At 33.9% G+C, this 27,504-nt stretch overlaps 5 protein-coding genes across 12 annotated transcripts; 2 read left to right on the top strand and 3 right to left on the bottom strand.

Annotated features, from left to right (window-relative positions):
• Positions 1-589: 589 nt before the first annotated feature.
• Positions 590-5,334, bottom strand: LOC140835763 (GPN-loop GTPase 3). 2 transcript variants are annotated; one of them, XM_073201174.1, is made up of 10 exons: positions 5,269-5,334; positions 4,479-4,717; positions 4,199-4,307; positions 4,049-4,130; positions 3,811-3,896; positions 2,760-2,863; positions 2,546-2,676; positions 2,370-2,463; positions 1,752-1,807; positions 590-960 (listed from the first exon to the last, which is right to left on the bottom strand). In XM_073201174.1, exons 2-10 carry the CDS (start codon positions 4,521-4,523, stop codon positions 867-869), a joined length of 801 nt encoding a protein of 266 aa, XP_073057275.1. In that variant the 5' UTR covers positions 4,524-4,717; positions 5,269-5,334; the 3' UTR covers positions 590-866. The 2 variants fall into 2 exon arrangements, with proteins under 2 accessions (XP_073057275.1, XP_073057278.1); XM_073201177.1 differs by having other exon boundaries at positions 4,479-4,544; positions 5,269-5,318.
• A 192-nt stretch (positions 5,335-5,526) lies between these two features.
• On the top strand, positions 5,527-9,735 carry LOC140835738 (uncharacterized). Of its 6 annotated transcripts, none has more exons than XM_073201155.1 (5): positions 5,527-5,684; positions 6,445-6,798; positions 7,306-9,287; positions 9,396-9,445; positions 9,529-9,735. In XM_073201155.1, the coding sequence occupies exons 2-3, from the start codon at positions 6,453-6,455 to the stop codon at positions 8,577-8,579; spliced, it is 1,620 nt and encodes a 539-aa protein (XP_073057256.1). In that variant the 5' UTR covers positions 5,527-5,684; positions 6,445-6,452; the 3' UTR covers positions 8,580-9,287; positions 9,396-9,445; positions 9,529-9,735. The 6 variants fall into 6 exon arrangements, with proteins under 6 accessions (XP_073057256.1, XP_073057253.1, XP_073057248.1 ...); XM_073201152.1 differs by having other exon boundaries at positions 9,370-9,445; XM_073201167.1 differs by having other exon boundaries at positions 5,528-5,684; positions 7,306-8,435; positions 9,103-9,287; positions 9,370-9,735.
• A 1,356-nt stretch (positions 9,736-11,091) lies between these two features.
• LOC140835732 (ribonuclease 2) lies at positions 11,092-14,853 on the bottom strand. The gene is made up of 9 exons (XM_073201141.1): positions 14,520-14,853; positions 13,897-13,925; positions 13,610-13,683; positions 12,891-12,992; positions 12,784-12,787; positions 12,567-12,658; positions 12,016-12,177; positions 11,695-11,794; positions 11,092-11,396 (listed from the first exon to the last, which is right to left on the bottom strand). Exons 1-9 carry the CDS (start codon positions 14,822-14,824, stop codon positions 11,341-11,343), a joined length of 924 nt encoding a protein of 307 aa, XP_073057242.1. The 5' UTR covers positions 14,825-14,853; the 3' UTR covers positions 11,092-11,340.
• A 4,148-nt stretch (positions 14,854-19,001) lies between these two features.
• On the top strand, positions 19,002-23,017 carry LOC140835723 (uncharacterized). 2 transcript variants are annotated; one of them, XM_073201131.1, is made up of 2 exons: positions 19,002-19,455; positions 21,469-23,017. In XM_073201131.1, exons 1-2 carry the CDS (start codon positions 19,214-19,216, stop codon positions 22,841-22,843), a joined length of 1,617 nt encoding a protein of 538 aa, XP_073057232.1. In that variant the 5' UTR covers positions 19,002-19,213; the 3' UTR covers positions 22,844-23,017. The 2 variants fall into 2 exon arrangements, with proteins under 2 accessions (XP_073057232.1, XP_073057237.1); XM_073201136.1 differs by having other exon boundaries at positions 19,232-19,455; positions 21,510-23,017.
• A 425-nt stretch (positions 23,018-23,442) lies between these two features.
• Positions 23,443-26,408, bottom strand: LOC140835716 (acyl-coenzyme A thioesterase 2, chloroplastic). The gene is made up of 5 exons (XM_073201124.1): positions 25,761-26,408; positions 25,270-25,447; positions 24,354-24,817; positions 24,084-24,212; positions 23,443-23,845 (listed from the first exon to the last, which is right to left on the bottom strand). The coding sequence occupies exons 1-5, from the start codon at positions 26,142-26,144 to the stop codon at positions 23,699-23,701; spliced, it is 1,302 nt and encodes a 433-aa protein (XP_073057225.1). The 5' UTR covers positions 26,145-26,408; the 3' UTR covers positions 23,443-23,698.
• Positions 26,409-27,504: the final 1,096 nt, after the last annotated feature.

Here is a 27,504-nt window from a genome sequence, read left to right as displayed (position 1 = left end):
CATATTCACGAGCTAACGAGCCGAACATTATTAATCTCAAGTTCGGCTCAACAAAATTGTCGAGCCCAAAATAAGGCTCGGGCTTGGCTCGATAAGCTTAACGAACGAGTCCGAACGAGCTTTTAACGAGCCGAGTTCCGAAAAGCTCGCGAACAGTTCGGTTCATTTACATCCCTAGGCCTTCACGTCTCACAAAAAAATACGCACCGATAGTTTTTCTCGATGTAGCATAGAATCGACCTTTGAATCGGCTTCTCGTACATAAACTTTTTACTCTCAACTCTTTTTAGGACGTAAATTTTGATAATTTGAAACATAAATACCTCTTACCCATGTGGTTTTCATGTATCGTGACGAAGGTTAGTTTGGCCAAGTGCTTATTTGTGTGGCTTCTATCTTACATCGTTGGTGTTTGTCTTGAAATTCAAAGATTATATTCAATCTAGGTGGCTATATGATATTTGATGCATTTTCAGATGCTTGGCAGAAAGTACATAGAATATTCATTCTGTCAGTTTTCAGGTAGGGGAGGAAATACCCATTCAAGTTTCTGCTCAACCTTGTTATAAATGGAAAAAAATGAATTAGGTAGTAAGACAAACAACCTAGCAATTACTCTCTTCAAATGCATTTTTTACATGACAATATTTGGTTGGCAAATTCACATGGAGACAAAACCATTTTCTTGATACTAACTGAAGTTAGCAGCCAACTAAGAAACACCTAATTCTTCATCTGCACCAGAGACCAGAAACGCATCACACTCTCCGACCATTTGTTTCAGAGGAACAAAAATGATATACAGCATATAAGATTTGAACCATTTTAATTACTCGTCCTTGAAAGCAAAAGAAACACGGAAAGCTTCAATCATTGTCAGGGTCAAAATCCTTAACCTTCACATCTGCATCTTCTCCATACTGAATGCAGTTGTCGATTTGTGACAATATGTACTGAATACTGCACAAAACGAGGAGATATTAATGTTTGCCTTAGCCATTACTCGAAGCTTAGAAGTGTTCTTTTTTTGCTTACCTCGGACTCTGCGTACACCACTAAAATGTAAATGGGAGAAGCTTCAATCATACACACACCGCAACCATTTTCACATACATATGCATAAATTTAACCGAGGTTTATCCTCGAGTTTAAGGTTCCCCAGACAATGAAGACGAAATCACGGAGATTGGCAAAAGGAGACTAAATATGTAGAGCTAGAGGTCTCAAGGAGCAGATCATGAATGAGCCAAAAAAGTGAGTTCCAAGTGATAAAGAGCGATAATATGGATGAATGTTTTAGATGAGCTAGAATTGAACAAGCATGCCTTTGTAAAAAAATATCCTTGATTAGGGCTTCTTTTACTTATGAAGCAAACAAGAGACTAAAAAGGACACGACAAAAGTAGAATAAATTCTCGAGATGTCTTGTAGAATAAATTCAACCTTCATTCACATCAACTTATATAATTACAAGTTGAGGATTTGAGGTAACTACTAATATTGTATAGTTTGAAAGAGGTGAGAGGGAATCAAGGTTAGGAAGTTTGGTATCTTTATCATGATTTAGTTGGTCATAACTTACACCTCATTTTAAATTTGAAAATTCCAATCAATAACGTAGGGAAAGTTGGCAACATAACATACATGATCTCTTTTCTCATGTCAAGTCACGATTAAGTTAGTCACAACTGACACCCTCCTTTTAAATTTGAAAATTCGAATCAATGATGTAGGAAAGGTTGGCAACATACCTGCTCTCTTTTCTCAGGTCAAGGGGGAAAAAGCTCACCATACTATACTGATCAACCTGATTCAAAGAAGTTAAAGGAATGATTAAGAATATAGTTAGGTAATTCATAATTGGAGTCTTAAAATACTTGATGGGGATAATATGCATTGATACTCATGCAAAACACAGAAATATACAATTATATTTTATAGATATGCATGCAATCACACAAAAAACATACCAATAGAAATTGCAATGGCATAGTCAGAAACCACCATCTTCAACACCACCATGTTTAATTAGAAAGGAACTAATTATTTCTTTCATTCAACTCTAGAACCAACACAAATATTCTTGAAAAGATTACTGAAGGACTGACGAAAAACACACCCACATAAAGCTAAACAAATCAAGAAAATGCCAGACTCGTTCCCTATCACTACAGGCTGTCAGGCACCTAAACATATTACTTACATCATAAGCTCTTCCAAAACTTGACGCTATTTCCTCAAAAAAGAATTTTAATGGTACCGATGTCGGGAACATACCCTTTTCTTAATGAGGGAACAAATCCTTTTCAAATTTAAAAAGTTCTTTAGAATGGAGATCAACACATAAATTGAGGCATGCTCAAACTTACCAAGTCGATTAAAGATTTGTTAAGCTTTCCAAACTGTGGAGCCATGCGCTGGTTTAGCTCTGCCAGCAGTGTCCGAGGTTCTGGGTTTAAATAACTGAAGGAAAACAAAATCATGCAAAAATCCAAGGACAAAATAATATGAACAAGTGTTCTTTATAACGTAAAAGGGCACTGACTTTTCAATGTCTCTCTTGTTCGTCACAAGGTCCATTTTGGAGAGAACATTAACATGAGGTAGCTCCAGTTGAACCATGGCAGAAAGTGAAGTCATGCAACCACTTATAAACTTGGTTACATCCGTTATAAACTAATGGTAAAACACAGAATTCAGTATGCATAAAGGCAGCGGAAAGGCATGACAGTAGATGGTTAAATTTCAGGTGTAAATACCTGAGAATCGAGTAAGTATACAACACATATATTGAAATTTTTTCGTCTTAAATGCTCCACAAAGTTCTTCAGCACAGGAACATGGGAGAAGAGCTCTATCTGACCTGTTTTATTAGAACATTTAAAAAAAAGATCGATATACAGAAAGTCGGGGCATATAGATGTTTACTGATGACAACGATTCCCCATTATCATTTTGACATTATTTTAGTGAAGTAACCGTATTACAAATCAGAAATTTAATTCAAAATTTCTCATACTAACGAAGGGAAATAACTTAGAAAGATAATCAATGAAGTACAAACCAGAAATCATAGAGTCTGCTGTCAATAGGATCATGATAGCACCCAGCAGCAATTACAAAATCTGAAGGGACATGCCTAGGAACTAAGGGATTTGAACTCAATAGAATTTCAACAACCACATGACAATTTTTTTCATAATGAGTAAATGACTATCAAGACATTGTATTAGTAAGTATTGCTGCCAAGATGGCCACATTGCTCATGCTAGTTAGAAAATGAACAGAAAACGAAAATCAAGGCAATTTGAACGAATGGAGAGATGATTCCTCCAGAAGAAAAGATCCACATTCTTCAAATGGGTAAACTGTTTTGTAAAAGATGTGAAACCAACACAAAAGAAAGACGATTGGTCAAGAGTAATAACAGAATTCTTTCTGATATAACTCTATATACAAAAGAGAAAATGAAGGCAAACAATCCAGCTGGTAGTGCAACAAATACCAGAAAATCCAAACAAGCTATCTTGACTGTAATACTTGAAGGTATTCCGTATATAATATGTTCCTTTTATACAACTTATTCCACTTCTTTGGATGGTTACATGTGAGGAAACTACTTCAATGTTTTGCCAAGATGAATTCATCAATCAAAAAGAGAAGGAACAAATTTATCCCAGGCAATACTTCCATGTTCACAATTCATAAATAATTTAAACTAAGAATTGATAAGGAAATGCTTCAGGACAAATAATACCGAGGACACTGGAATATCATAATATGAGCAATGAAGCAGCTAAAAGTACATACCTGGGCAGTCAAAAACTAAATAATCATCATCCAAGTAGTTATCTAACTCTTCTGTCAGCCAATCATCCAAATTTTCTTCAAGGTGTCTGGAAGTAAATATTAAGGCCCCACATATTGCAATAAAATTATGTAAGATCAAGATTCTAGAAGTAGAGATTTTAGTTTGATGGGTATAAAACAAAACAAATAATATAAAAAATTAAATGCCAAGGAGAAAAGTTGGGTGATGACAGGATACTCCATGCAGTAAATAAGGCCTCCATTTGGACCCAATCCGAGATCCTCCATCACATCCTCCAGAGAAATGAGGTCCCTAATATCTACAATTAAAAACTCCCATATTAGAGTTCACAGAAAGGAAAGGCTAATCATGATTCAGCATGCTTACCCATGGCTACAGGATAGTCAAAGTTCTCAGCAGCAGGATCTAAGTTTACAATATGCACAGAGCGGCCAACAGTTTCACAATGTTGGTGCAAGCTAGAACAATAAGTAGACTGCATAAAGCAATTAATCAGTGTCTTAACGTGTATCAGAACTGTCAACTTCATTATCAAAGACACTCTTACACATCATTCTTTCGAGAAAAATCAGATTGGAAATTGGAATCAATATAATGACGTTTTAAGCACATTTAATGGACAAGGTCACATGATTCAATTAATAACCTTTCCACTGCCAGCAGGGCCAATAACTAACTGTGCATAGCCCATGGAGACGTCTTCTTTGGTTCCCTGCTATATATTTCGCAAGACCTTTACAACGAAGGGGAAATTGAGTATTTGAATATATAAAAGACAGCAACGACTCCGTAAGTAGCAACCCAAATAGCAGCCCCAAATAACAAGCTCAGTGCATCATTGAAGCCCATAAATCATGTCCGCCAAAAATTAACATACTATACGACCTGAGTGACCAATGAAACAAGCAAAGAAAAATAAGAAACGGATGAAAAGATAATAATAATTAATTCAGTTTCACTCTAAGTAGCTAAGGAACCAGCGCAGCCCAGAAGAACAAAACACGGTGCCAACTTTCACAGGTGATGGTTTAATAGTCCACCCACTCCCGAAATATTTTAGTAAACTTATACAAAATCATTTTTCTAATGTTACTCGGCCCCTACCTCGCTTCTTCGAAACTGAATAAGCTCACGAAACATACCGTTGACAAGCAGAAATTATTATCATGATATAAAAAGCTTCAAAACTTTTTATACAGCACAACTGTCATCTAAAACCAACCAAGAACAACGCGAATTTTATCAGTCACAAACAAAAAATTTCAAGATAGCACATTCCGAAACCCAAACAGTATTCCATTTTTTCCGATTCTTCAACACATATTTAACTCAAAATGTGCAGATATACGATTTTTTCTGGAACTTGACACTTTAGAAAAAAGAAGAATCTTCGATTAAATTAAGAAAAGATGAACGAAAAGAGGGGGGAAGGGTACCCTAGGTTTCCATGTTTTCCGTAGAACAGAACTGGACCTTTTGGCAAAAACACAACAGCTCGAATTAAACATTAAACAAAATGGAATATATCTGCTTAAATTGGGCCACTTACTGGGCCATAAGTATTGCTACTCAAACAAGCCCAACAATAAATTATCACAAACTTTAACGAAATTAAACGATTCGAACTTTTTAAAATTCAAGCCCAATATGAGGTTTAAGGCCCAATTTCTCACCTTCACCCTCTCTGTTGAAATCTGAAAATTCTTTGCCTTCGGTTGTTTGCCTCGTATTCAGTTTTTAACTTCGACGCTGCTATATATATTATTTCCTTTTAAAAAAAAGAATTACTGCAATTCTCCAAGTTTCGGTTAATTTTCCGAGAGGATTTCGACGGAGGCTTTTCAGATTTCTGGTAAGTAAATTTCATCTGATTTTTTGTTCCGTTTATTTAGCATACTGTTTTAATTTGATTGGGTGAGCCAGACTTGTTGATGAGGGAGGGTCTCCAGGAGCTTTGGTATTAGATTATACGTGTAATTTATAAATTGATTGAGAAACAAGGCAAAAAGTTGTAGCTTGACCGAAAAAAAGGAAATATATCCATCTTCTTCAGTGAATTCCTCTTGTTGGTGTTGATTTGGCTTCATTTCCATCCTTTATTACGTTTTCTAGGCTTCTTTCAGTTTTTTAATAAGATTGGCTCTCGGTATTCTGGTAATAAATAAGAAAATACTAAAGATCCGAGTCATAGAATTTTTCAATTATGATACAAGGTACTTAGTAGATTAATGTACTTATTCGATCTAATAGAAATAGAATTATTTTAACGGATCCAGACTAATAACAATCCAAGCCATTTCATGAATAAAATGTGACCAATTAACCAACCAACAAAGTTGTTACAAATTACGTGGGGGTTGGGGGTGTCATGGATTAATGTTCCAATTCAGTAGTTTTTTTAGCTCGATTTGAGCTTCTAAGTTTCCAGACTTCAACTTGTACCAACAATCTTTGTGTTGAAGTTCTCCCTTTCGAATTGTAAAGTTTTTACTATTTTTCGGCTGCTATTTCTTAGGCTTGTTAATTGTTTCTTGCTTTCAGTTCTTTCCTTTGATGTCTCGGGTAGTATATATTGACGTACTTTTCTCATGTTGATATTCTTAATGCTGCAGACCCAGAAATGCTTCAGTTGTTTCTATCTGAGCCCACATGGGCTGATGGCAATGGGAGTGATGAATCTTCCGCGTGGAGAAAATCTCGGCTTGATGAGTTAGAAATAGTAATCTGGTCTTTGATGTCATCAGATGGCCGATCTGAAGCTCGGCTTTGGCTTTGTAACACTCTCTCGGGCATAAGATCTATCAGCCACCGTTGCCAGAGGGAGCTGTTTGTGAGTCTATTGAGATCCATGCCAGTGAAGCAGTATTTGGCATCACAACTTCTTCAACTTATCTTTGAGAAGTGGCCACAAAAATTCGGGCCCATAATAGCCAAGAGAAGTAAAAAATTGGAGAATTTTTTCAAAGGTGCTGACCAAGTCATTGAGGAAATGTGCTTTGTATAAATTTTTTTTAACGTAGTTTGGTTTAATTGAGGGGTTGAATCTACAAAATCATGGATGAGTGTTCATTTTCATCACATGAAATATCTGTAACGCCGGATGGGTTCAGAGATTTGTTAATCAAAGAATATTTCTGTTGTTTCCCCTGTTAACAGAGTAAATAGTATCAAGAACTCTTAATACCTTAGTTTCATACAGCATGGGAAGAAACATTTCCCCCATGATGCAGTAAAAACCAAATTACTTGTTTATCATGATTCTCAGTGTTGATAATTTCTGTGCAAATAATACTTGGAGAGAAATAGTAATTTACTGCTTGAAAATTTGTTTATTTGCCTCGTAATTAGTTGGTATTTCAAAATTTTCTAGAGTGAACTTGGCAGTGCATTTTTTATTGCTTTCAGTGGACTACATGTGTTACATATTTCTGTCCAATATTCTATTTGAGCTGACAATTTTTTAATCTATCCAGGTCATCCAAGGAGGATCTTGCAGTGGTTCTCTAATTTTTCTGAATCTGGTTATTCGGAGCATGGAAAGGGTGCAAAGGCATTGTCCAGATTTGCTTTTGTAAACCGAGATATTTGTTGGGAGGAACTTGAGTGGAAAGGTAAACATGGACAGTCACCTGCCATGGTTGCGACAAAGCCCCATTACTTCCTTGATCTGGATGTCCAGCGGACTGTTGAAAATTTTCTTGAGTATGTGCCTGAATTTTGGTCATCTCAGGAGTTCTCTGAGTCGTTAAAGGATGGTGAAATCTTGTTGATTGATACTAAATTTTTTATTGATATGTTTATTGACTTGATGTATAACAAGGAACTTGGAGAAGTGTGGAAAGTTGTGGAGGATTTCCTAATGGAGGAATCTTTCTCTTTCTTGTGTAGTCACCTTCTAATCATTCTCGAAGAGCAGGATCTACATCTTTTCCTAGATTTGATACCTAAATATATGGAACCAAGCTCAGAATTCTTAGGGTTTCGTAATGCATCAGAGTGGTTCGAGATTATACTGTCAAAGTACTCTGCTTCTATTTCTATCGATCAGCTACTGTTACTCAATGCTGTGACAACTCAAGGTCGGCGGCTCCTGCGACTTGTTCAAGAAGAAGGCAGCAAGGGTGACATGGTTAAAATAAAGAATTTGGTCTCTCAGCTTTGCAATCCCCCTAGCCAAGGTCATGATTTTGTCCTGCTAATGGAAGAAGGTTATAAGAAGAAACCATTGGAACTCATTAAATGGTTAGGTGTGCAGTCTTGGGCTTTACATTTTAGGCTGTTGGAGGAATTTCATTCTCCTGAGACCTGGGAATCTCTTTTTATCAGTAATGGGATAGGGTTTCGTAAGTCTGACAAGTATGATATATTACATGATGAGTTTGTGGAAGATTATGGATCAGATAGGAACGAGAGGTCTTCAATAGGCCTCAAGTCCAAAAAGGGCAGGAAAAAAAGAAGAAAAAGGAGACGGGATCATTATCCTGCTGAAAACTATGAAAATGAGAAACTTGATGTTAATTTATCAAGTAACATGCTGGCTATGCCATTCAGGGCTGGTGATTGGTTGCTCTCTATTGATGACTATTCCACAACATGGAGTAGTGTAAGTTCTGAACTGATCTTTCACAAAATCCTTCTCAATGTTTCTCTCTTTGTATACTATGGTTTAGATTGCTATGACATTCTACTGCTCATAAATGTTGCCAAATGGTATGATGACAAGAGTTCTTGGCAATCACCAAGATAGGAGTAACTCCTTTTTATGAAGTTGAAACTTACCAGTTTCTTTTGTGAGGGGTGTTTTCTTCCATTCAGAAACACGGAGGGAAACTTGGATGTTAGATACCACGCAAAAAAAAATTCTTTCAGACATTTGTTTCTCCAGTTCAATCAAATGTAAAATGTCCCAACTTGTTTGCTCATCTTTTTCAGCAGGTTGCTCCAAAAATTGTCGGCACTTAGTATATGGCCGCTTCACCTTCTGACTGCTTTATAAGAATGCTGGTGCATTAGATCGTATTCAGCCTTCAAAGTTCAAATGCCATTTTGTCCTTAATTTGTTGTTTCACTTATCTTATCAATTTGTTGTTTTCACTAACCGTACTCATTTTGTGACTGTCCACTAGCTTTGTGATTTGTGATCCCTTTTTGCCTCCCTCCCTCACGCTTTCTCACTCACACACACTGAGACACCGACTCTAATTAGTATCTGATTCTTGCTCATAACGTCCAAATTCATTGTTATATCCTTAGTTTACTCAGCATAACAGTGTTATCTAGGTGGATCTACCTGAACACCTTTCACAGCATTGCTTTTCAACTTGGCTAAAGTGGGTTTTCATCAAGATGAGGTAGTTGCTTGATCCGTTTGGCCTGGGACTTCTGTCAAAAGTTTGAGTTGGGAAGTCCTTGCTCTTTCCTCGTCTGACAAAGCTCAGGATGAAATTTTTTTAAGGTTTGTATTAAAACTTGATCCTTTCGTCATTGTTTCTGTTGTATTTATTCGACTGGTATTGATTATGATGTGTTTCGTGTAGCAATAGGTGACCAATGTTCCTGGCAGGTTCTAAAAAAATCTTGAGTATGAAGATGAGAATATACTTCCCCGGCCAGGTATCTTGCAGGAGAAAATGCCGATAGGCCTATTTTTAGACCTTGTACATGTTACTAAAGCGATTGCTTATACCTTGTATCAGTCCGGGTGAACTTAAAATTCGAAGCCCACCTGAAGTGCTGATCATAGGACTTGCCAGCATCTGCTTCAGGCACATTTGAGTTAAATCCTACCGCGGGTGGGAGTTGAATTTCACATCGGATTTTTTTGTACTTTGTGTGTTGACTGTAATTTACTTGTTTTTTTGTTACAATAATTTAATTTCGACGATATTTCTCCATTTTGGTCATTTGCCTTATATTGTTCAGATATCTAGTATACTGATACATGCATTGCGTGTTTATAGAATATTTTTATAATTTATTTTGTTTATATTTAATTAAGAATCAAAATACAATTAGAAGAAATAGTAAGAGATTGTATTATAATTTTAATATATAAATAAAAGAATGAGAACAAAAAGGAAAAAAAAATATAAGTAGGAGTTCAGCCTACAACTGAATGTTTAGAAAACAAAGTTATATGTACTGAGCTACATGCGATTTTTAACATTTAATTAATATTTATAATATAATTATTAAAATAAACAACGACATTAAAAGAATAGGTGTCAAACTTAACAATATAATATAGTATAGATAAACTAATGTGATCAAATACATAACTGATTTTTTATTTGATCATAAAATTTGAATTATTGTTTGATGTAACTAAGTGTTTACTTTAATCACATCAGATAAAAATAATTACATGGTGGCTTACTACATTCGTTGTATTTCACTTTCAAACAAAATAAAGATCAATTGGCAAAATATCACAGCATAGAGTTTTAAATGTTAATAACGACAGAAAGAAAGATTAGCAAAGACATGATCGCGGAAATATGTCACACAAATGATTTTTTATTGTCATTTTCTTCATGTGTACATGGAAATTTAAACCAGATACGTTGTTTAATATTTTTTGCTCTAGGAAGTAGGGGTCCTCAGGCAACATCACTCTCCGCCTTGAATCCATCGATGGACCCATTATAGAAAAGTTTTCCCAAAACAGACTTCCTCCCTTCAGAACATTTGATCTGGAGATTTACTTTAAACGAAACCTGGCTCCTTATTGATTGGATCAACAAATGTTGTCATATACTCGCTTAGTCTCAAATAAATATTTGTTTTAATTTTTCACATCACACATATTAAAAAAATCATTGGAAATACAAAATTATACATTCAAAATTCATATTTCATCCTTATTATCTTTATTTAGTTCATTCGAATTTTAATTCATTCAAAAATATACATGTTTCCCATAACCTAGTTGACAGAGCATATGGTAAAAAAAACAAGAAACGATATTACTAAATATAAAAACTAGACTATATGTTTGGGATAACCGAAAAAATAAAAGAAGTCTATGTAATTGGGATGGGGACAAAGGCAGCATAATTTTCTGAAAAACACAACTCTTTCAACACCTCTGGGTCTTCTAACTCATCAATCGGATCTATGCAGTATAATTTATTACCTTCTTCAATATATCTAAAGATCCAGACACAACTTAAGCAAAAAGATCGTGACGGAAATGCAAGAGAACATATGAAGCAACTGATCAAAGCTCTTGTTAAAACAGGGCGAAAAACAAAACAAGAAAACGAAACATCTTCAAGAATATTTATAAGGGCTCCAACTTATTTCTGGTTCAAAATTATTCACAGCAATTTTATGACCTCAAATCTCAATATTGATAAATCAACGACAGTTGCAGTAAATCATCAAAAGGGATCGTTTGTATATACATATAACTTACAACACAAACATATCCAGATTTTTCATAATATAGGTAATTAACCAACGGGAGACTCGTGGTTGATCGAGTTTGTTACCCCAGGCAACATAATTCAAATAGATGAGAGTGAAGGCGATTCAGATGCATCAATTATATTGTTTCCGTGTGCTGCAATAAAAAGAAAAGCAGTGTATCAGGCTTAACTAGATGCTATGAAATATATATTAAACGCACTACACTGAACAAAAACAATCTGAAAAATTTGGAATCACATGTAGGTGGTGTGTAGCATCTAAAGCTAGATATTTACGACGTAAGAAAGTGGATTCAAAACAATGTAGTTGTGTTGTTCATGTTGGACATTTATCTTGTCTATATCTTGTACATACATTCACAAAATAAGAAACTCGGATGAAAATAATGCTAAGATTTAAAGTGGCTAAAGTGCTTGGAGAATTGAACTCACTTAAGGAGACAAATGCTGGCAACCTAACATAATTGGGACATGACTTTTTCGAATTAACCATGCTACTGAGAGAGTTGGAGTCGTTTGCACAATCCCGAGGCTGCACAAACATCTCATGTTTAGAACTTGATAAAACATCTTAGATAGAAAATTTTAGAGACACGCAAATGATACTTACTACCTGGGATTAAAATCTTAATAAGAGAAAACACAAGAAACATAAGATATTAACTAAGTCAAGATGATTAATAGGGTATCGAGGATCTTCATTAAAATAAAAATGACAAATAAAATATAAATTCTCGAAAAGGAGGTTTGGACCTTAAAATCCTTATAGAAGCATAACCGAAGTTCCTCCACAGAATCACCAGTGCATTCAAGTTCTGGAGTTAAATGAAAAGCATTTTGAATGGCTGAGATAATGCCTCCCAAAGGATACTTTTCAGAATCTGATGCTACATATCCTTCATTTATTAGAACTTCCTGCATTATGTAAATAAAATTGAAAACCAATTAAATGAAATACAAACTATGCTGGTAAAAAGGGACCAACAAATGTTTGAAAAGTGCTGAATGCAACTAGTATCTTCTACGAATGTCCAGATTTATATTGTCCTTGGGACGGAAAATGGAATAGCAATGTAGTCCCAAACTTCAAAAGCAATTTTAATGTTAAGTTTTTAAAGAGAATAACAAGAATTTTAGCAATTTGTGCATTGTAACAAGGATCATGTCCAAACCCCACATACTCTAAAGTGTTTTATTTTCTCTTCACTAAAAATCCACAAAGCAGAATAACATATGGTGGCATCAGGTGCTGATGTAAGGAATTTTACAGATAAAACGAGTGATCCAATGAAATAATCCCTTACCGTGACATTATAATGGAAATAAGTGTTAAGTGCCGTCACAAAGTAGTCATATTCATTCCCGGTAACTGCAGAGGAACAAGTTCCATGTTTTTCTACAAAACAAGGAAATAAAGAAGTTAACACTAATATAGCCAGCAGATTAAATGTATTTAAAACTTTAAAATGTAGTTGCAGTACTCTGACATAAACGATTAAAGACCATAAGAAAGATGCTTACCCCACTGTCATCATTGTCGTCCCGATCAAAATAAGGTAAAAACAAAATGAGATAATATTAGTTCCATGTAAAATCGCCTGGAATTGAAAAAAACACAGTTGAAAAACCTCATGTTCCCAAAATAATCCTTTTCCACCATGGCAATTTGATGAAGAACCACAGCTTAGCGATGGCCAGTACTTATTAAGGTCATCAAGCAATGTTGAAATCTGCAGTTGATAAACAGTCAAAAAATAAAAAGGTGCAAGGTTATTCCCAAAAATAAGCGTCTATATGTTGTTGACGGTAAATATTTGTCAACGTTTTAAAAAAAAGGCAGTCTAGAATACAAAATACAGATATAATCATACAATAAAAAAACCTACACTTCAAGGTATGCACTGATTATTTTACATCTAACTAAACCTATTGGTTTAAGCATGGATACAAGATCAAAGCTTCTTATCCGCTGCATAATGTATAGATCATGTAAGCTTCTAAGGGATCACATCAGTTGACATAGTAATTGAGACCTATAAATCTCACGCTGATTTCTGGGTCAGGATTCTCATCTCTATATAAAAAAGTGATTTTGGTAGACATATACACATCCAGTAGTTCTGTATCAAAGTTATTCAAGGATGCTCTTAGCAGTGACACTAGTAAAGCTCATAATTTAATGTAGATCAAGCATCATGATGTTCCAGATTCAAACTGCGTATGTTTCAGATTCAGTCTCTTCGGATGCGTTCAAAGTGCAAAACCAACATATCAGGATGTCACATGTTCTAGAATATAGAGCATCTCTACATGTTCAAGCTGCACAACAAAAATTACAAACTAATACCTCTTTAACATCAAATCTTTTACCAGAGCAACATGCAGGCCACGTGCCATCATTGTAATCTGGCCAAAGTCCATCTGGAAAAGAAACATTGTCACATGAGGATATCCTAATTAGATCAGAAGTCTGGATGAAAAATATTTACAACAATGTAACTGAAATTCCGACACACTTCATTGCTAGAAATACACAAAGGAGGCTAAACATGACGAATGCATAAATAACATTTCAAATGATAAAACTCTAGCTTGATTATCATATGCAAAAGAATGGGTTACAATTGGACTTACGGATTGTAAATTCTGCAGGTGAATTTGAACTGGTGCAAGTTAAACAGAAGAAAGTAAGTTTCCTTGACATTCTCGTGAAAGTGTTCACATTTAAAAAGCAAAGACTGTTAAAAGCTAAGAGCAGCAAGAAAAAATAAATCGAAGCCAGTATAAGCACGTGGATGAACCATGTAAGCCTCCTTTAAGCGATTGGATCTTAATCCGCCGGAAATATTTTTGAAATATTAAGCAAGCTGCTCAAGAAAGTCCACATATTCGTTATGAATGAGAATCAAAACACATATAAAAGAAGCAGGATAGTTGCGTCAAGAGGAACATTAAGGAGAAGAAACGTTAAATCGAATTTTCAAAGGATTAACGAATAAATAGATTCATGAGGCTGAAGTAAACTTCGAACAAAGGGAGATCATTTAACCCAGTTCGGAAAAAAAATTCAATTTTACCACAACTAATGGCATGGCCGAAATTAAAAAAGCCGGCATAATTTAGCCCTAAATGCATCAACATGCATCGACTTCAACATTTTAAATTACTCAAAAATTGGATCCAATGAAAGCAACCACAACCAACAAAACACATAAGACTTGCACAGTATCTGATAGCACAGCGAGAAAATAAAGTACCCTCGGCAACAGCCATTGGAGGAACAACACCGGTGAGTCTTGCGGCAAAATGTGCCAGGCCACTGAAGAGCGAGCTTAAAATAATCGAATTCTCTCTGCTTACTTCCTCCTTTTCGCAACATTTCTCCAAAGTCCCCACCTGCGTTAGTTTCTGCAACGCATAACAACCGAATCCAGAAAATCAAGACGAATACGCAATGGACTGTGAGACGAAGGGATCGGGTGGGGAGCGAATCCATGGCTATAGCCGAAGAATCGCACCGCTCTCTGGTTTGACGATGGAGATGCGTGTTGAAAATGGACATAGAAATTTTATATGGAAGCCGAAACTCCGTAGGAGGAAACGGAATATTCGGGTCTGCGTCGAAAATTACAATTTTGGTTTTTTTTTTTTATATATATTTGAGTTACTAATTATCGATAAATACTTTATATCTTTCAAATTTCAATTTTAAGAATTATATGCAACAAAAACTAAATAAATTATTCAGTATAATAAAAAAATAAATAAATTATTAATTTAATATACACACATTAATGATCGTGTTTAGACCACCATGAACGGACGAGTTTAACGCGGAGTCAAATTGTAACCGCTCATTGACATCTTTAATAAAATGTATTAAAATTACTGAAAATTAAAAAAATATAAGATTAATATTCGATCTGACAATATTATTGATAAAAATTGTGAATAAACAATAACAAATTTTCAAAATTGTTATTTTCTCATATTTACTAATAGTAATCGGAAATAATTGGTTTAAATTTTTACTATTACATTCCAATAAATTATATAGGAAGAGGTATGTAACGATTATTATGGACCAATTTAATCCATATGAGAATTTATTTTTGGATCGGTGGTGCATTTTGAATCTACTTGGAGGATAGAAACACCTTAAATAAAAATCCATGTGCCTATGTTTTTAGTTTGTTTATTTATATATATTTTTATATATTACATACAAGTAATGAATAACAACAACAAAAAGTAAACAACACACATTTTTTTTATGACGTTTACAACTAATTGTCAATGTGTCGAGTAAATTTTTGATCTAATGCAATAGTTTGCAAATCAAGCAAGTCAAGTAAACTATATTCACTAAGTCAAGTGTGACAAGCTCGTCTCAGAAAAAAATTGATAGAAAAAATCGAACTTATAATCATTGATCAAATACACGTTTATTTTATCAGTCATATCCATAAGACAACACATGATCATTTTGTATCACATGGTGTATGCACAAAAAGGAGGACTTAATATTACAATCACATGTTCGCCTGGTCCAGCTTGTTCCTAATTCCTATCATCGTAAATAATCACACTCAGATGCATGACAAAAACTTGTGTGAGACGGTCTCACGGATCGTAATTGTGAGACGGATCTTTTATTTAGGTCATTCAGGAAAAAGTATTACTTTTTATGCTAAAAGTATTACTTTTTATGGTAAATATGGGTAGGGTTGATCCGTCTCACAGATTGAGATCCGTGAGACGGTCTCACATAAGACCTACTCCAGATGCATAGAACATTAGGCCATGCCCATTCTTACCTAAACATTTATTTGTTAAATTTCCTTTAAAATTAATCAATTTATTTAATAACTTGAGTATAATGAAATTACTGAAGAAAACCTGTGGATGTCGAACGTTCCATCCATCTAAATTAAGGTGGAAGATCAGTCACTCGGAAAATATATATATATATATATATATATATATATATATATATATATATATATATATATATATATATATATATATAATCTAATCTAATCTAATCTAATCTAACATACATCTAAATATATGACTTCTAATTGTGAATTTTCCAATATACCCTTATTCATTTAATGTAGTAAATTAAATCAATAATTTATTTGATGAGTTCTTTTTTAATTTATTGTTTATCTTAAATGTTTTTAGATATTAATACATATTAAATTTATCAATTTATCCATAATTTTTCTTTATTGTTACCTAAAATTAGTGTATTTCTTTATGGTTGCTAATGAGTATTTAATATTTATATCTTATCTTTTACTTTATTTTATAAATTGATTTAAGTAATAATTAAATAAATAGTTACTCAATAATTTAGTGATTTCATTTATGATTCATTATGTATTATGATAATATTTTAGATAATAATGTTTTTAAAATTAAAGTTTCTATTATTATATAATTTGTTATCAAGTTTCAATTGTGTTCTAAACATAATACAAAGTATGATTATATTAGTATTATTGTATTATGAAATCATCATATATAATATATTGATTTGTTATCTTGTTTGTTCTTTTCGACCTATTAATTAATTTCTAATTGTATATAATGAAATTACATACATAAAAAAACAATTTTTTTTTTCTCTTTTCTACATATTAATTAACTTGTCATTATATACGATGAATTTATATATATATATATATATATATATATATATATATATAATTATATTAGTATTATTGTATTACGAAATCATCATATATAATATATTGATTTGTTATCTTGCTTGTTCTTTTCGACCTATTAATTAATTTCTAATTGTATATAATGAAATTACATACATAAAAAAACAATTTTTTTTTTCTCTTTTCTACATATTAATTAACTTGTCATTATATACGATGAATTTATATATATATATATATATATATATATATATATATATATATATATATATATATATATGACTTCTAATTGTGAATTTTCCAATATACCCTTATTCATTTAATGTAGTAAATTAAATCAATAATTTTTTTGATGGGTTCTTTTTTAATTTATTGTTTATCTTAAATGTTTTTAGATATTAATGCATATTGAATTTATCAATTTACCCATAATTTTTCTTTATTGTTACCTAAAATTAGTGTATTTCTTTATCTTTGCTAATGAGTATTTAATATTTATATCTTATCTTTTACTTTATTTTATAAATTGATTTAAGTAATAATTAAATAAATAGTTACTCAATAATTTAGTGATTTCATTTATGATTCATTATGTATTATGATAATATTTTAGATAATAATGTTTTTAAAATTAAAGTTTCTATTATTATATAATTTGTTATCAAGTTTCAATTGTGTTCTAAACATAATACAAAGTATGATTATATTAGTATTATTGTATTATGAAATCATCATATATAATATATTGATTTGTTATCTTGTTTGTTCTTTTCGACCTATTAATTAATTTCTAATTGTATATAATGAAATTACATACATAAAAAAACAATTTTTTTTTCTCTTTTCTACATATTAATTAACTTGTCATTATATACGATGAATTTATATATTTAGAAACTATTTTTCACATTTCAAAATAACAAAATTGTTATTTAATATTATTCACTTATTAAATTAACTAAGTTATGTTTATCAATTCATTGTGCATTATTACTATGATTGCAACTTAATGAAGCATAGGTGATGACATAGAGTGAGCACCCTAACAATTAATATTTGTGTTTAAATTATTATTAGTAATTAAAACTATTTTGTGTTCGATGAAATTATTTGATTAGTGATAATAAATTTGATTTAGAAAAATGATTTCTAGAATGTAAAATAACAACTATATCATATTTGTTATGTGCAATAATTGTTTATGTAAGGTATAACAATCCAAATGTGACGTTTGAGTTGTTTTACGATTCTAAAAGATTTTAGTTAATGTTGCATCGTTACCTCGGTTATAAATTTTGGTAAGGCGTCAAATGAATGATCTTACAATTTGTATATACAAGAGTCAAAGTCATGAGATTAATTCTCATATATTGTAATTAGTGTAATTATTGATATTTTTGGAGTGCAATAATTGTCTTTGTTTGATACATCGATCGAATCATGTTAACTACTATACCGTTTAAAATATTTGAGTTGATATGTATCTATTTTAAAAAAGAAAAAAGTTAAACAAAATTTGCAAAGAGTTAAAAGTTAGTAAAAACACAATTAATATTTAACTTAATAACAAGTATAGAGGTTTTATATTAATATCATTATGATAATTTAGCTAATTAAGATAATTTTATTTGACAACCATTGTATGCATTCCATTTAAATACATTGTGATTTTGGCTTAGTAAAATTTACTATTCTCTTAATTTTATTTTTATTGTTTTTTCATTGTGAATGATATTTCGATGAAAAATATATTTATTAATTTGATAGAGCTGTCATTATGTCATAATCGTGCAAATTGAAAATTGTTATATAAATAAGTGAATATATTTGATTTATCGTCATTGTGTATTTTTATTTATTGTGTTTTTGATATATTTAGATTAATAAATATTCATAACAAAATGTTATTCAAACGAATTTAAAAATTATCTAAATCTCGTTATTATATTTTTTATTATTAATCACTCATGTGCATCACACATGATCATTCCTAGTATATATATATATATATATATATATATATATATATATATATATATATATATATATATAAAGTTCTGTTTTTTTTAAAAAAATGATAAAGATCTGGTTTTTCCCAGCTATTATTTATATGGTTATGGCTCACAGCTAAGTACACATTCAAGTTCAAGGTGAGAGAAAAGTGTACTGACGAACAAAGAAATGCGCTTCCAGTCCCAGCTCCACATTTTGGATCTAACAATTTTCGCCTGTTTCGTCTCCTAAAATCTGTTGTCATTATCGGGATAGAAGATAGGATGAGGGTTTTGGGGGAATCCTGGTGTTTCTGCAGCGGAGGTGGCAGGTCGGAGAGAATGAAGGCTGCTATTTTCTCCGGCAAGGCAATGGCTATGGCTAGAATCCACGGAGGAGGCACCGGATTCTTGATCCACCGGAATCTTCTGCTCACCACCCACGCTAATATCCCCTCCGTCGTTTCTGCGGAGACGGCCGACATTAGGCTCCAGAATGGACTTTCCGCTAGCCTTTTTCCTCATAGGTCAGTTTATAAAGTTTTTTCGTTCCTTCTTTTTAGCTTTGTGTTTGTGCGGAGCTAGGGATGAATGCATGTGCTCAATGTGTGGCTTGTCGGGGATTTATGCTGTTTGATGTTTGTTGAGAGATGATTGATGAAATCTTGGGAAGTTTCAAGAGGCGCTAAATTTTATGGATAAATGAAGTTATTTTGTTGTGTCCGTTGTTGGGAGCCTGGAGTTAATTTTGGATCTGGTAGAATTTGGCTTTTTAGTTTTGAATAAAGATAGTTGCTAAAATTATTATCCTGGCGAATTCATCAGTTATTATCGGCGAAAAGTTTGTCAGTTTTATATGGAAAGAACGTTTTTATTCTGGGATATGTACTGATAATGAAGTCGCCAGTTAACTGTCGAGTTAACTGATATTCAGTTCTCCATAATTACGATATATTATTGGCTGCTAGTATTTTCATTGAGATAAAATTGGTTTATAAGATGTTTGAACATGGATTAATTCGTGAGTGTGTGATACAGGTGTACCAAACACGTCAATTTTCATGCATAATCTTCCTGTTCCAGCTTAAAATACCAAAAATACCAGAAAAAGACACATGAACTAGTCAGTTCCAGCGTAACTTTATGTAAAGTGTTTGATTTGATGATTGTGATAACAAAAGCATGTTGGTACAAGTCTTATAAACGAGGAGATAGGTGCTAGAAAAGCTTCACCCCATGTAGTTTTCTGACCTGGCTTTTCGAGTTAGTCAGAACCTAAATTCTAATGTGGCCTAGACCCAAAAAAGTAGACGACCATCCTATGTCTCTCACCATATGTTTTAGGCTTGTTACACCATATGTTTTAGGCTTGTTACAGTTGCCATAACCCATGGTCTCTTAATCATCCCACCCTGAATCTTGAGGTATAACCAGTCTAAGACTTATATTCTTCATGATACACAATTTTTTCTATGGAGAAAGAAACAATGTTTCTATCAGGTAAGTTGAAATTTCAATGACTTTTGAAATCTATCAACCAGAGAGGTCTCCACTCTTGGATCCACTGTCCTTCAGTAGAAATTGGGAGAATCTCACAAGGGAAGGTGGTTGGCTAGCCTCCGGCCATTTCTTGTTGGTTAATGCTGTCCTATGCCACCACCACAACAACATATTTTTCTTTGTTGGTAGTTGACAAAGATACGAAGCTTTATCAATTATATGCTTTGAACTTTTGATCATTAACTGCTTAGATTTGGAAGTACAACCCAAACTGAAATTACAGCTGGAAATTCCATTTTGTGCCTGACACACATAGTTGCATCTCTCATTATTGATACTTTTCTAATTCACAATTGTCTCTCAAAAAGTAGAAAGTTGCAAGCAATTCAGATCCTTCTGTTTTAGCATCCAAAAATCAGTACTAGATGAAAACTGGAAAAAAAAATTACCAGCATTAATCATTGAATCGTTAACTATGCATCTAAGGTTGTCCTCCACAACATATGAAAAAATAAGAATCGTGTAACAGCTTTTATATTTTATGTATCATTTGGTGTAAGTATCCTCAATCATTAGTGATTAGTTGTGGTGGGGAGGGTGGATCCTGGGACTTTCATGTCTAAGAATGGCATCTAGCTCTAAACCAACTCACTAGCTTCACTTTTCCCCTGATGGAACTGGAAAACAGTATATTATGGTGCCATTTATACTCTATAATAGCCTATCCACCAGTAAACATCGTATTTTACTCTCATTCCTTTTTTGGCTCCAAGGGGTATGTCAGATTCTATGTTTTCGGAATGTCTCAGGACATGGTTTTAATTGAGTCGAGGAACTGTGAGTCGAGGAACAGCTCCTTGGATTATTTTTACCTTGATTGAAATCCCGTGACATAAATCATGATTCGTTGTGTGCTAGTCTCCCAGAAGTGAATTTCCCCGGCTTCTCAATGTCTGATTGGAAATATTATTTTTTTTAAAGGAGCATAAATGCATTTTCTGATAACTGATGCATGTTCTAAATTTTTTAAATTTCTCCAGATTCTTTATTACGAGCTCTGTTCTTGATCTGACCATTGTAGGGCTTGATGCCCTAGATGGAGAGTCGAATGCACAAGCACAGCCTCACTACTTGAAAACTTGTTCAATGCCAAATTTGGAACTTGGAAGTGTGGTTTATCTTTTAGGATATACGGAGAAACAGGAGTTGGCTGTGGGTGAAGGAAAGGTAGTTATAGCTACAGACAATCTGATAAAGCTGTCAACCGATGGAGTGACTTGGAGCGCGGGCTCTGCTGGTTTTGATGTTCATGGCAACCTGGCTTTCATGGTTTGTGATCCTATGAAGCTTGCGACATCACCGAACACTAAATCCTCTTCTACGTCAACGTCTTCAACTTCATCATGGAAGAAAGACGTGCCCATGCAATTTGGTATCCCTATCCCGATCATCTGTGATTGGTTAAACCAGCACTGGGAAGGCAACCTTGATGAACTTAACAAACCAAAGTTACCTTTGATACGGTTGATGTCTACTGGTCAGAAAAGTGAGCATTCTTGTGCATCACTCACAATGCGACGAGTTTTTAAGGCAACCGAAGGTGAAAACATGGGGACTCCAACATCCTCAAACTTGATATCTAAACCTGTTGAGCAACCTGGATCAAGTTCTGCTGCTGGGCCTGGGACTTTGACTCTTGACCCACAAGCTGCAACTCATGTCCAGGGGATTCCAACTCCGGATATTTCCGAGTTCCCATTGCTAACTTCGTTCCCAGTAAAGAACAAGGATGTCACTCAGATTCAGCTTTTGGGCATCAATTTTCCACCTAGAACTGCTAAAGCTTCACTGTCACCTCAACCATCAAGAAAAGTACTGACCAACTGTGATCAAAATTATGCCAAAAACTTATCTCAGCTACCAGCCGAAGGACAACAGCTTCATGACGTAGGACCACCCTGCCCCATGGTAGACGCGGAATCAACAGGGTCTGTCAACGGGGCTGCTCATAGTGACATTCAGTCAAGTTCTTCACCCATTGAGATAGCAGAAGCACCACATGAATACAGCAGCGAAGGAGAAACAACCATGTACTCTGCCGAAACGGCTGAAAGCCGTAACTATACCAGTCCTAGAAAGGGAATGTTTTATCAAGTAGGGAGGAGCCAAAGTTGTGTCAACTACAACCGATGGGGGCCAATGCCGAAAAATTTAGTTGCCCGTGGGGCAACGCTGGAAAAGCACAGGAGCTTTATGCAAGGAAGGAAGGTTTACTCTCAAGGGACAACTTCTCATAGGAGCAATGACTACTTTAGCCCAACGGTTTCTTCAATTATGAAGAAGCGGAACAATTTGGAGCAACAAAACAGGCCAAGGCAAAGTACAGTCATTTCATCTCCACGGTGGTTTTTCTAACATCATTGGTACATTAACTATTCTTTATATATGATGAAATATATATGGACTGCACATATCTCCAACTCGCCTTTAGCCTATACATGTAACTATTACATCTTGTTGATCAATAAGGAAATTGCACAATGCGCTTCTCTGAAATGGAAAATGTCATCGAGAGTATGAAAGATAGTAGAGACAGTTGTTTATAAACATACATTTTTTTCCATTTGACTCATAAGATGAGACGGTGAAAAGATATGGATACATAATATGAGTGATTGAAAATGGATAAATAAAAGTTTTTATGGTAAAATTATTGATTATATGATATTTGATTTGTAGGTTAATTATTAGATGAATAATCAATATTTATCTTGGAGTCACGAATCTTTATCTGTGAGACGAGTCAACATTATTGATATTTACAATAAAAATAATACTGCTGTTAATCTAAATAAGAGATACGTCTCATGAAATACGATCCGTGAGACCGTCTCCCATAAATTTTTGTCATTATCTTTTCATACACATCAAATAATACATAAGATTTAACCGTGTTTTAGATTTATATAGATTTGAACTTGAAAGTATACGCAATTTTATTCAATTCAGTCGTATAACTAAAGTTGAGATCTTATTATTTTCAAATGTTGAATATATAAAGGTTATGTTCATTCATTCATGCAAATATGAAAATGATTTATAAAACAGACCAAAATGACGTGGGATTTTGATTCTCTCAAGAGTGGTCGATATTCGTATTCAGATACTTTGTTTTTAAACGTTAGATATAAAATTATATTTCCTCCATTCCTCAAATTTTTGTAGCACGTATGCTCTTAAATCTGCAATGAGGTTCATTAGTTGAAACAGCTACAACACATCGGCGTCCATACGCTCAGCGATTCTGTGTGCCTCCTCCTCCGTCGCTGGAACTACCTTTCGAATCCTATGACCGTTGTTCATCATCGCCTTTGCCTCTGAACGAACGGTGAATGTGAAGTAAAACCTATTCGACACCTATATCATCAAAAGCACATAGCATATCATTTTTACTATTGTTAAAGAGTGTTAGTTGTTCTATCTGATGAAAGTTGCGGGTCAAAAATCACGAATGGGACCATCGGCTCTTTTTTGTACATCTAAGCCGGTATCGAGTATATGCGCGTGTCGAGTATATGCATGCACAGACTGTTATTAAATGAGATCAAAACTTGGAAAATATGTGTTTTCCACTTGGTTAGTGTAGAGGGCATACCTCACTAGTCCTTAATTCAGGCCTCGTAACATGAGCGACAACTTCTACGTGGATTAGGGGCTGATCCGAATCCTGGAATTCTGTGTACAATACACATGATTTAAAACGTAAGAAGTCCCCGACATCTACCTGCGTTGTTCATCAAAATGACAATTGATTAGCAATAGAACGACTAATGTAGCATTTGACAAATAAATTACTTGTCTTTTCATATTTCACTAAATTTCATGATCAGAATGACATAAAATAGATTTAACCATATACCCGTACCGGTTTCAAAAAATCAACATGATCAACTTCCATAAAGGAAGGCATCACTCCAGCAAACACATAGGATGTTGAAAAAGCTAATTCGAATGCTCGGAGCATCAGAAACCCTCCAAATATACGACCATGTATGTTTCTTTGCTGTGGCTGACAAATTAAAGAGTTCTCGAGGCGAGTATCTCTAAGAAGAATGCAGTCTCTATCTGCCAAGGCTGGCATGTCACAAAAGATGCGTCCCTCAGCTAGTAATTCTTTGAATTTATTCACCTCACCATTTTCAATAACTTTTTTATCACCATTTAACTTTTTTTTTCTCAGTTTGCTTCTTACTTCTGCGGCCTCATAGAGCAACTTCTCTAACTCTGTTTCTGGTGCTAGTCGATTCACAGGAGCAGCTTTGCCCGTTTTGTAATCACGAGCCACGAAAATGAAGTTCGCGGTCAGGGCAACTGAATCGGTGTCTTCAGCTACACAGTGAAGAATAACTTCTTTTAGTTAAAGATGTGCACGAGGTTATCTTAATTAATTTGACTTTGGGCTGAACTTTAAGCTTTTAGTTTTATCCTCCCTTTTGGGTCGGACTAGACATTATGTGAGATCGAGTATCGGTCACTGTGTCACTCAAAAATTTTGAATCATGGCCAAAACGACCTATTTTAATCATTGTGCCACATAGATGACCACATAAACTTGATTTTGATACCAAAAAGTACACTTCAGGTGTTAGTTGTGTGGCAAATCTTTTCCATCGGAGAGCAGCCTGAGCACTATATTTTGATAGTCAACTCACATAAACAACCACACGAACAACAGGGTAGTGATTACTGCTCCACACGTCCCAAATAAGGTAGACACGAGGATAACAGAATCAAGGGAATAATTTCAAGACAAAACGGGTATTGGCTAGAAAAGAAAGTACCAGTAGCGGGCTGAGTCACATCGAGCTGAATCTCAATTGAAGACCGGCCAACCCAAATTACAGCACCGGATATATTCAGATCAACATCAACAAAAATTGGCTTCTTTAGCACCATTTTGTCGACAGAAGCAGTCACCAGATAGAGCGGTCTAGTGGTGCTATCATCATCTGAACAGTGCTACATAACACAAGGAAGAAACGAAAGATTTCAAGATAACACAAAGGTCGTTTTCTACTCCAGCCTTGACCCTTCTCACAAACAAGGTTATTCCTATAATGGCTCGTATATTTTAATCAAATACAGCAAACTATAATGGTATAAAACTTGCAATCTGAGAAAATTCGAGCCCTGAAACAAATCAATGTCAGAAATCACCAGTGATAGAAAATGAATACACCGTCCAGATGCAAGGTTGAGTACAAGCATCGAAATGACGTGTGATAGACATACTGAAAAAAGAAAAAAAAAAACTATCTTCAAAGCATTTAACCTTGACAGATATGGTTCCTGCAAGAGCATCAAGATCTTCGAGCAACTTTCCAATTCTGACCTCGTTCCAAGGATCCCTGTATTGTTCTCTCAGCGTATAATCACTAGAGAAATTGTACAGAATAGTCATTCTGCTCTGTGATGGCTTTTTCGTGAGCAAATCGCTCTGTGGGGGTGCATCAAGCGGAGGATCAAGAAGCCTTTCAAAGATCTTAGACCTTGTCTCCCAAAGGGTGCTTGTAACAGGTGAGTGGTACATTCCAGGCCACAAACTAAGGGGCTTCCTTGAAGAATTGGATTCACTTTTCTTGGGAGAGTAGTCAAATGGTGAGGTAAAGTTGGAAAAGATTGGGATGGGAGTTGGGGAAGCGGGATTGTTCTCCATTGAATTACAATTAGAACTGAGAATATCACCTGACAAGGGCAAATGAATGGGGATTCTTGAATATTGATTCTTTATGAAATTTCGATATAAAACAAGGATCTTTGCTGAAACTAATCTGGAGGGTGGTAAGAATCCAGAGGAAAACAGCAAAAACGGTGGGAAATCGGAAGCGGAAGGGGAAGAGCCGGGGCTTTTACGCTGTTTACCGCAAAACCCAAAACAACTGACTGGGTGTGTGTCATAAAAATGAGAGTCGCGCCACTTCAATTGGCGAGAGACTTTCATGGGAATAAAAAACTAAAAAATAATTCAGTCCCGTGATTTGTTATATTATATATAAAAAATATATCTGATACTAACTTAAATAATAATAATAATAATAATAATAATAATAATCATAATCATATTTTTTGATATATTACTTATATAAAAATAATAATTAACATATTTGATAATAATAATAATGAAAATTTTAATATATCAAAACTTAAATCATAAAGAATAAGATTTGAAACTAAATGTGTCATTTTGGGTGTGTCGAGTCAAGGTACGAGAACTACAAAAAAAATTCGATCTAAACTCGAACCAACATGAAAACAATGAACCTGAGCCCAAACCAATCCGGCTAACTCGACCCACGAGACAAACCTTAATTTTTTTTAAAAAAAATATGATATTTGTAATATGCAAGTAGCAAATTTTATTATTTTATTATTTAACATAATAATTAAATACAAGAAAATATTACGTAAATATATGATAATTATGTTTTTGTTGATTTAAATATTTATATATAAAAGTAAAAGTTGTGTAAACTATTAATTACTTTTATAAAATAAACAATTATTTAAGAAATGTTAATTTTTCACAAAATAAACATTACATGATAATAATTAATCAGATCAATAACGATAAATAAAAAATATTTGATTAAACATTCTCATTTATGAATAAATTCATAAATTTGAAAGTTAGTTCATAGAAAGTGAATGGTTTAGTGGCTAATTATACATGACTTAGTGGCATAAAAATGTGGCTTAATGGTTGAATGATCATGGAATAGTGGCTTGAGACATGTGATCATAACATGTAGTGAGATGTCATGCCAACTCTCTATAAAAGAGCATCAATTGTCACACATAAATCACATTCCACAAGCTTGAAATCTCTCATGTTCCGAAAGCAATTCAACAACAAAACATTTCAGCAACACTCTACTCATTTTCAAGCAAAGTTCTCGTGCAAGAAACAAGCCAAGCAGCACCGAATTTTGAACAAAACTCGACCCTTATTCGAGCCAAGTTCGAGCATCAAGGGAATATTATTTCGAGTAGCAAGTCATTCACACTTATTTTGAGAA

The sequence above is a fragment of the Primulina eburnea genome, chromosome 1, assembly GCF_022965805.1.
Source record: "Primulina eburnea isolate SZY01 chromosome 1, ASM2296580v1, whole genome shotgun sequence".
Lineage (NCBI taxonomy): Eukaryota > Viridiplantae > Streptophyta > Magnoliopsida > Lamiales > Gesneriaceae > Primulina > Primulina eburnea.
The sequence above is the reverse complement of the archived record's forward strand: the minus strand, read 5'-3'. Positions and strand labels throughout refer to the sequence as shown.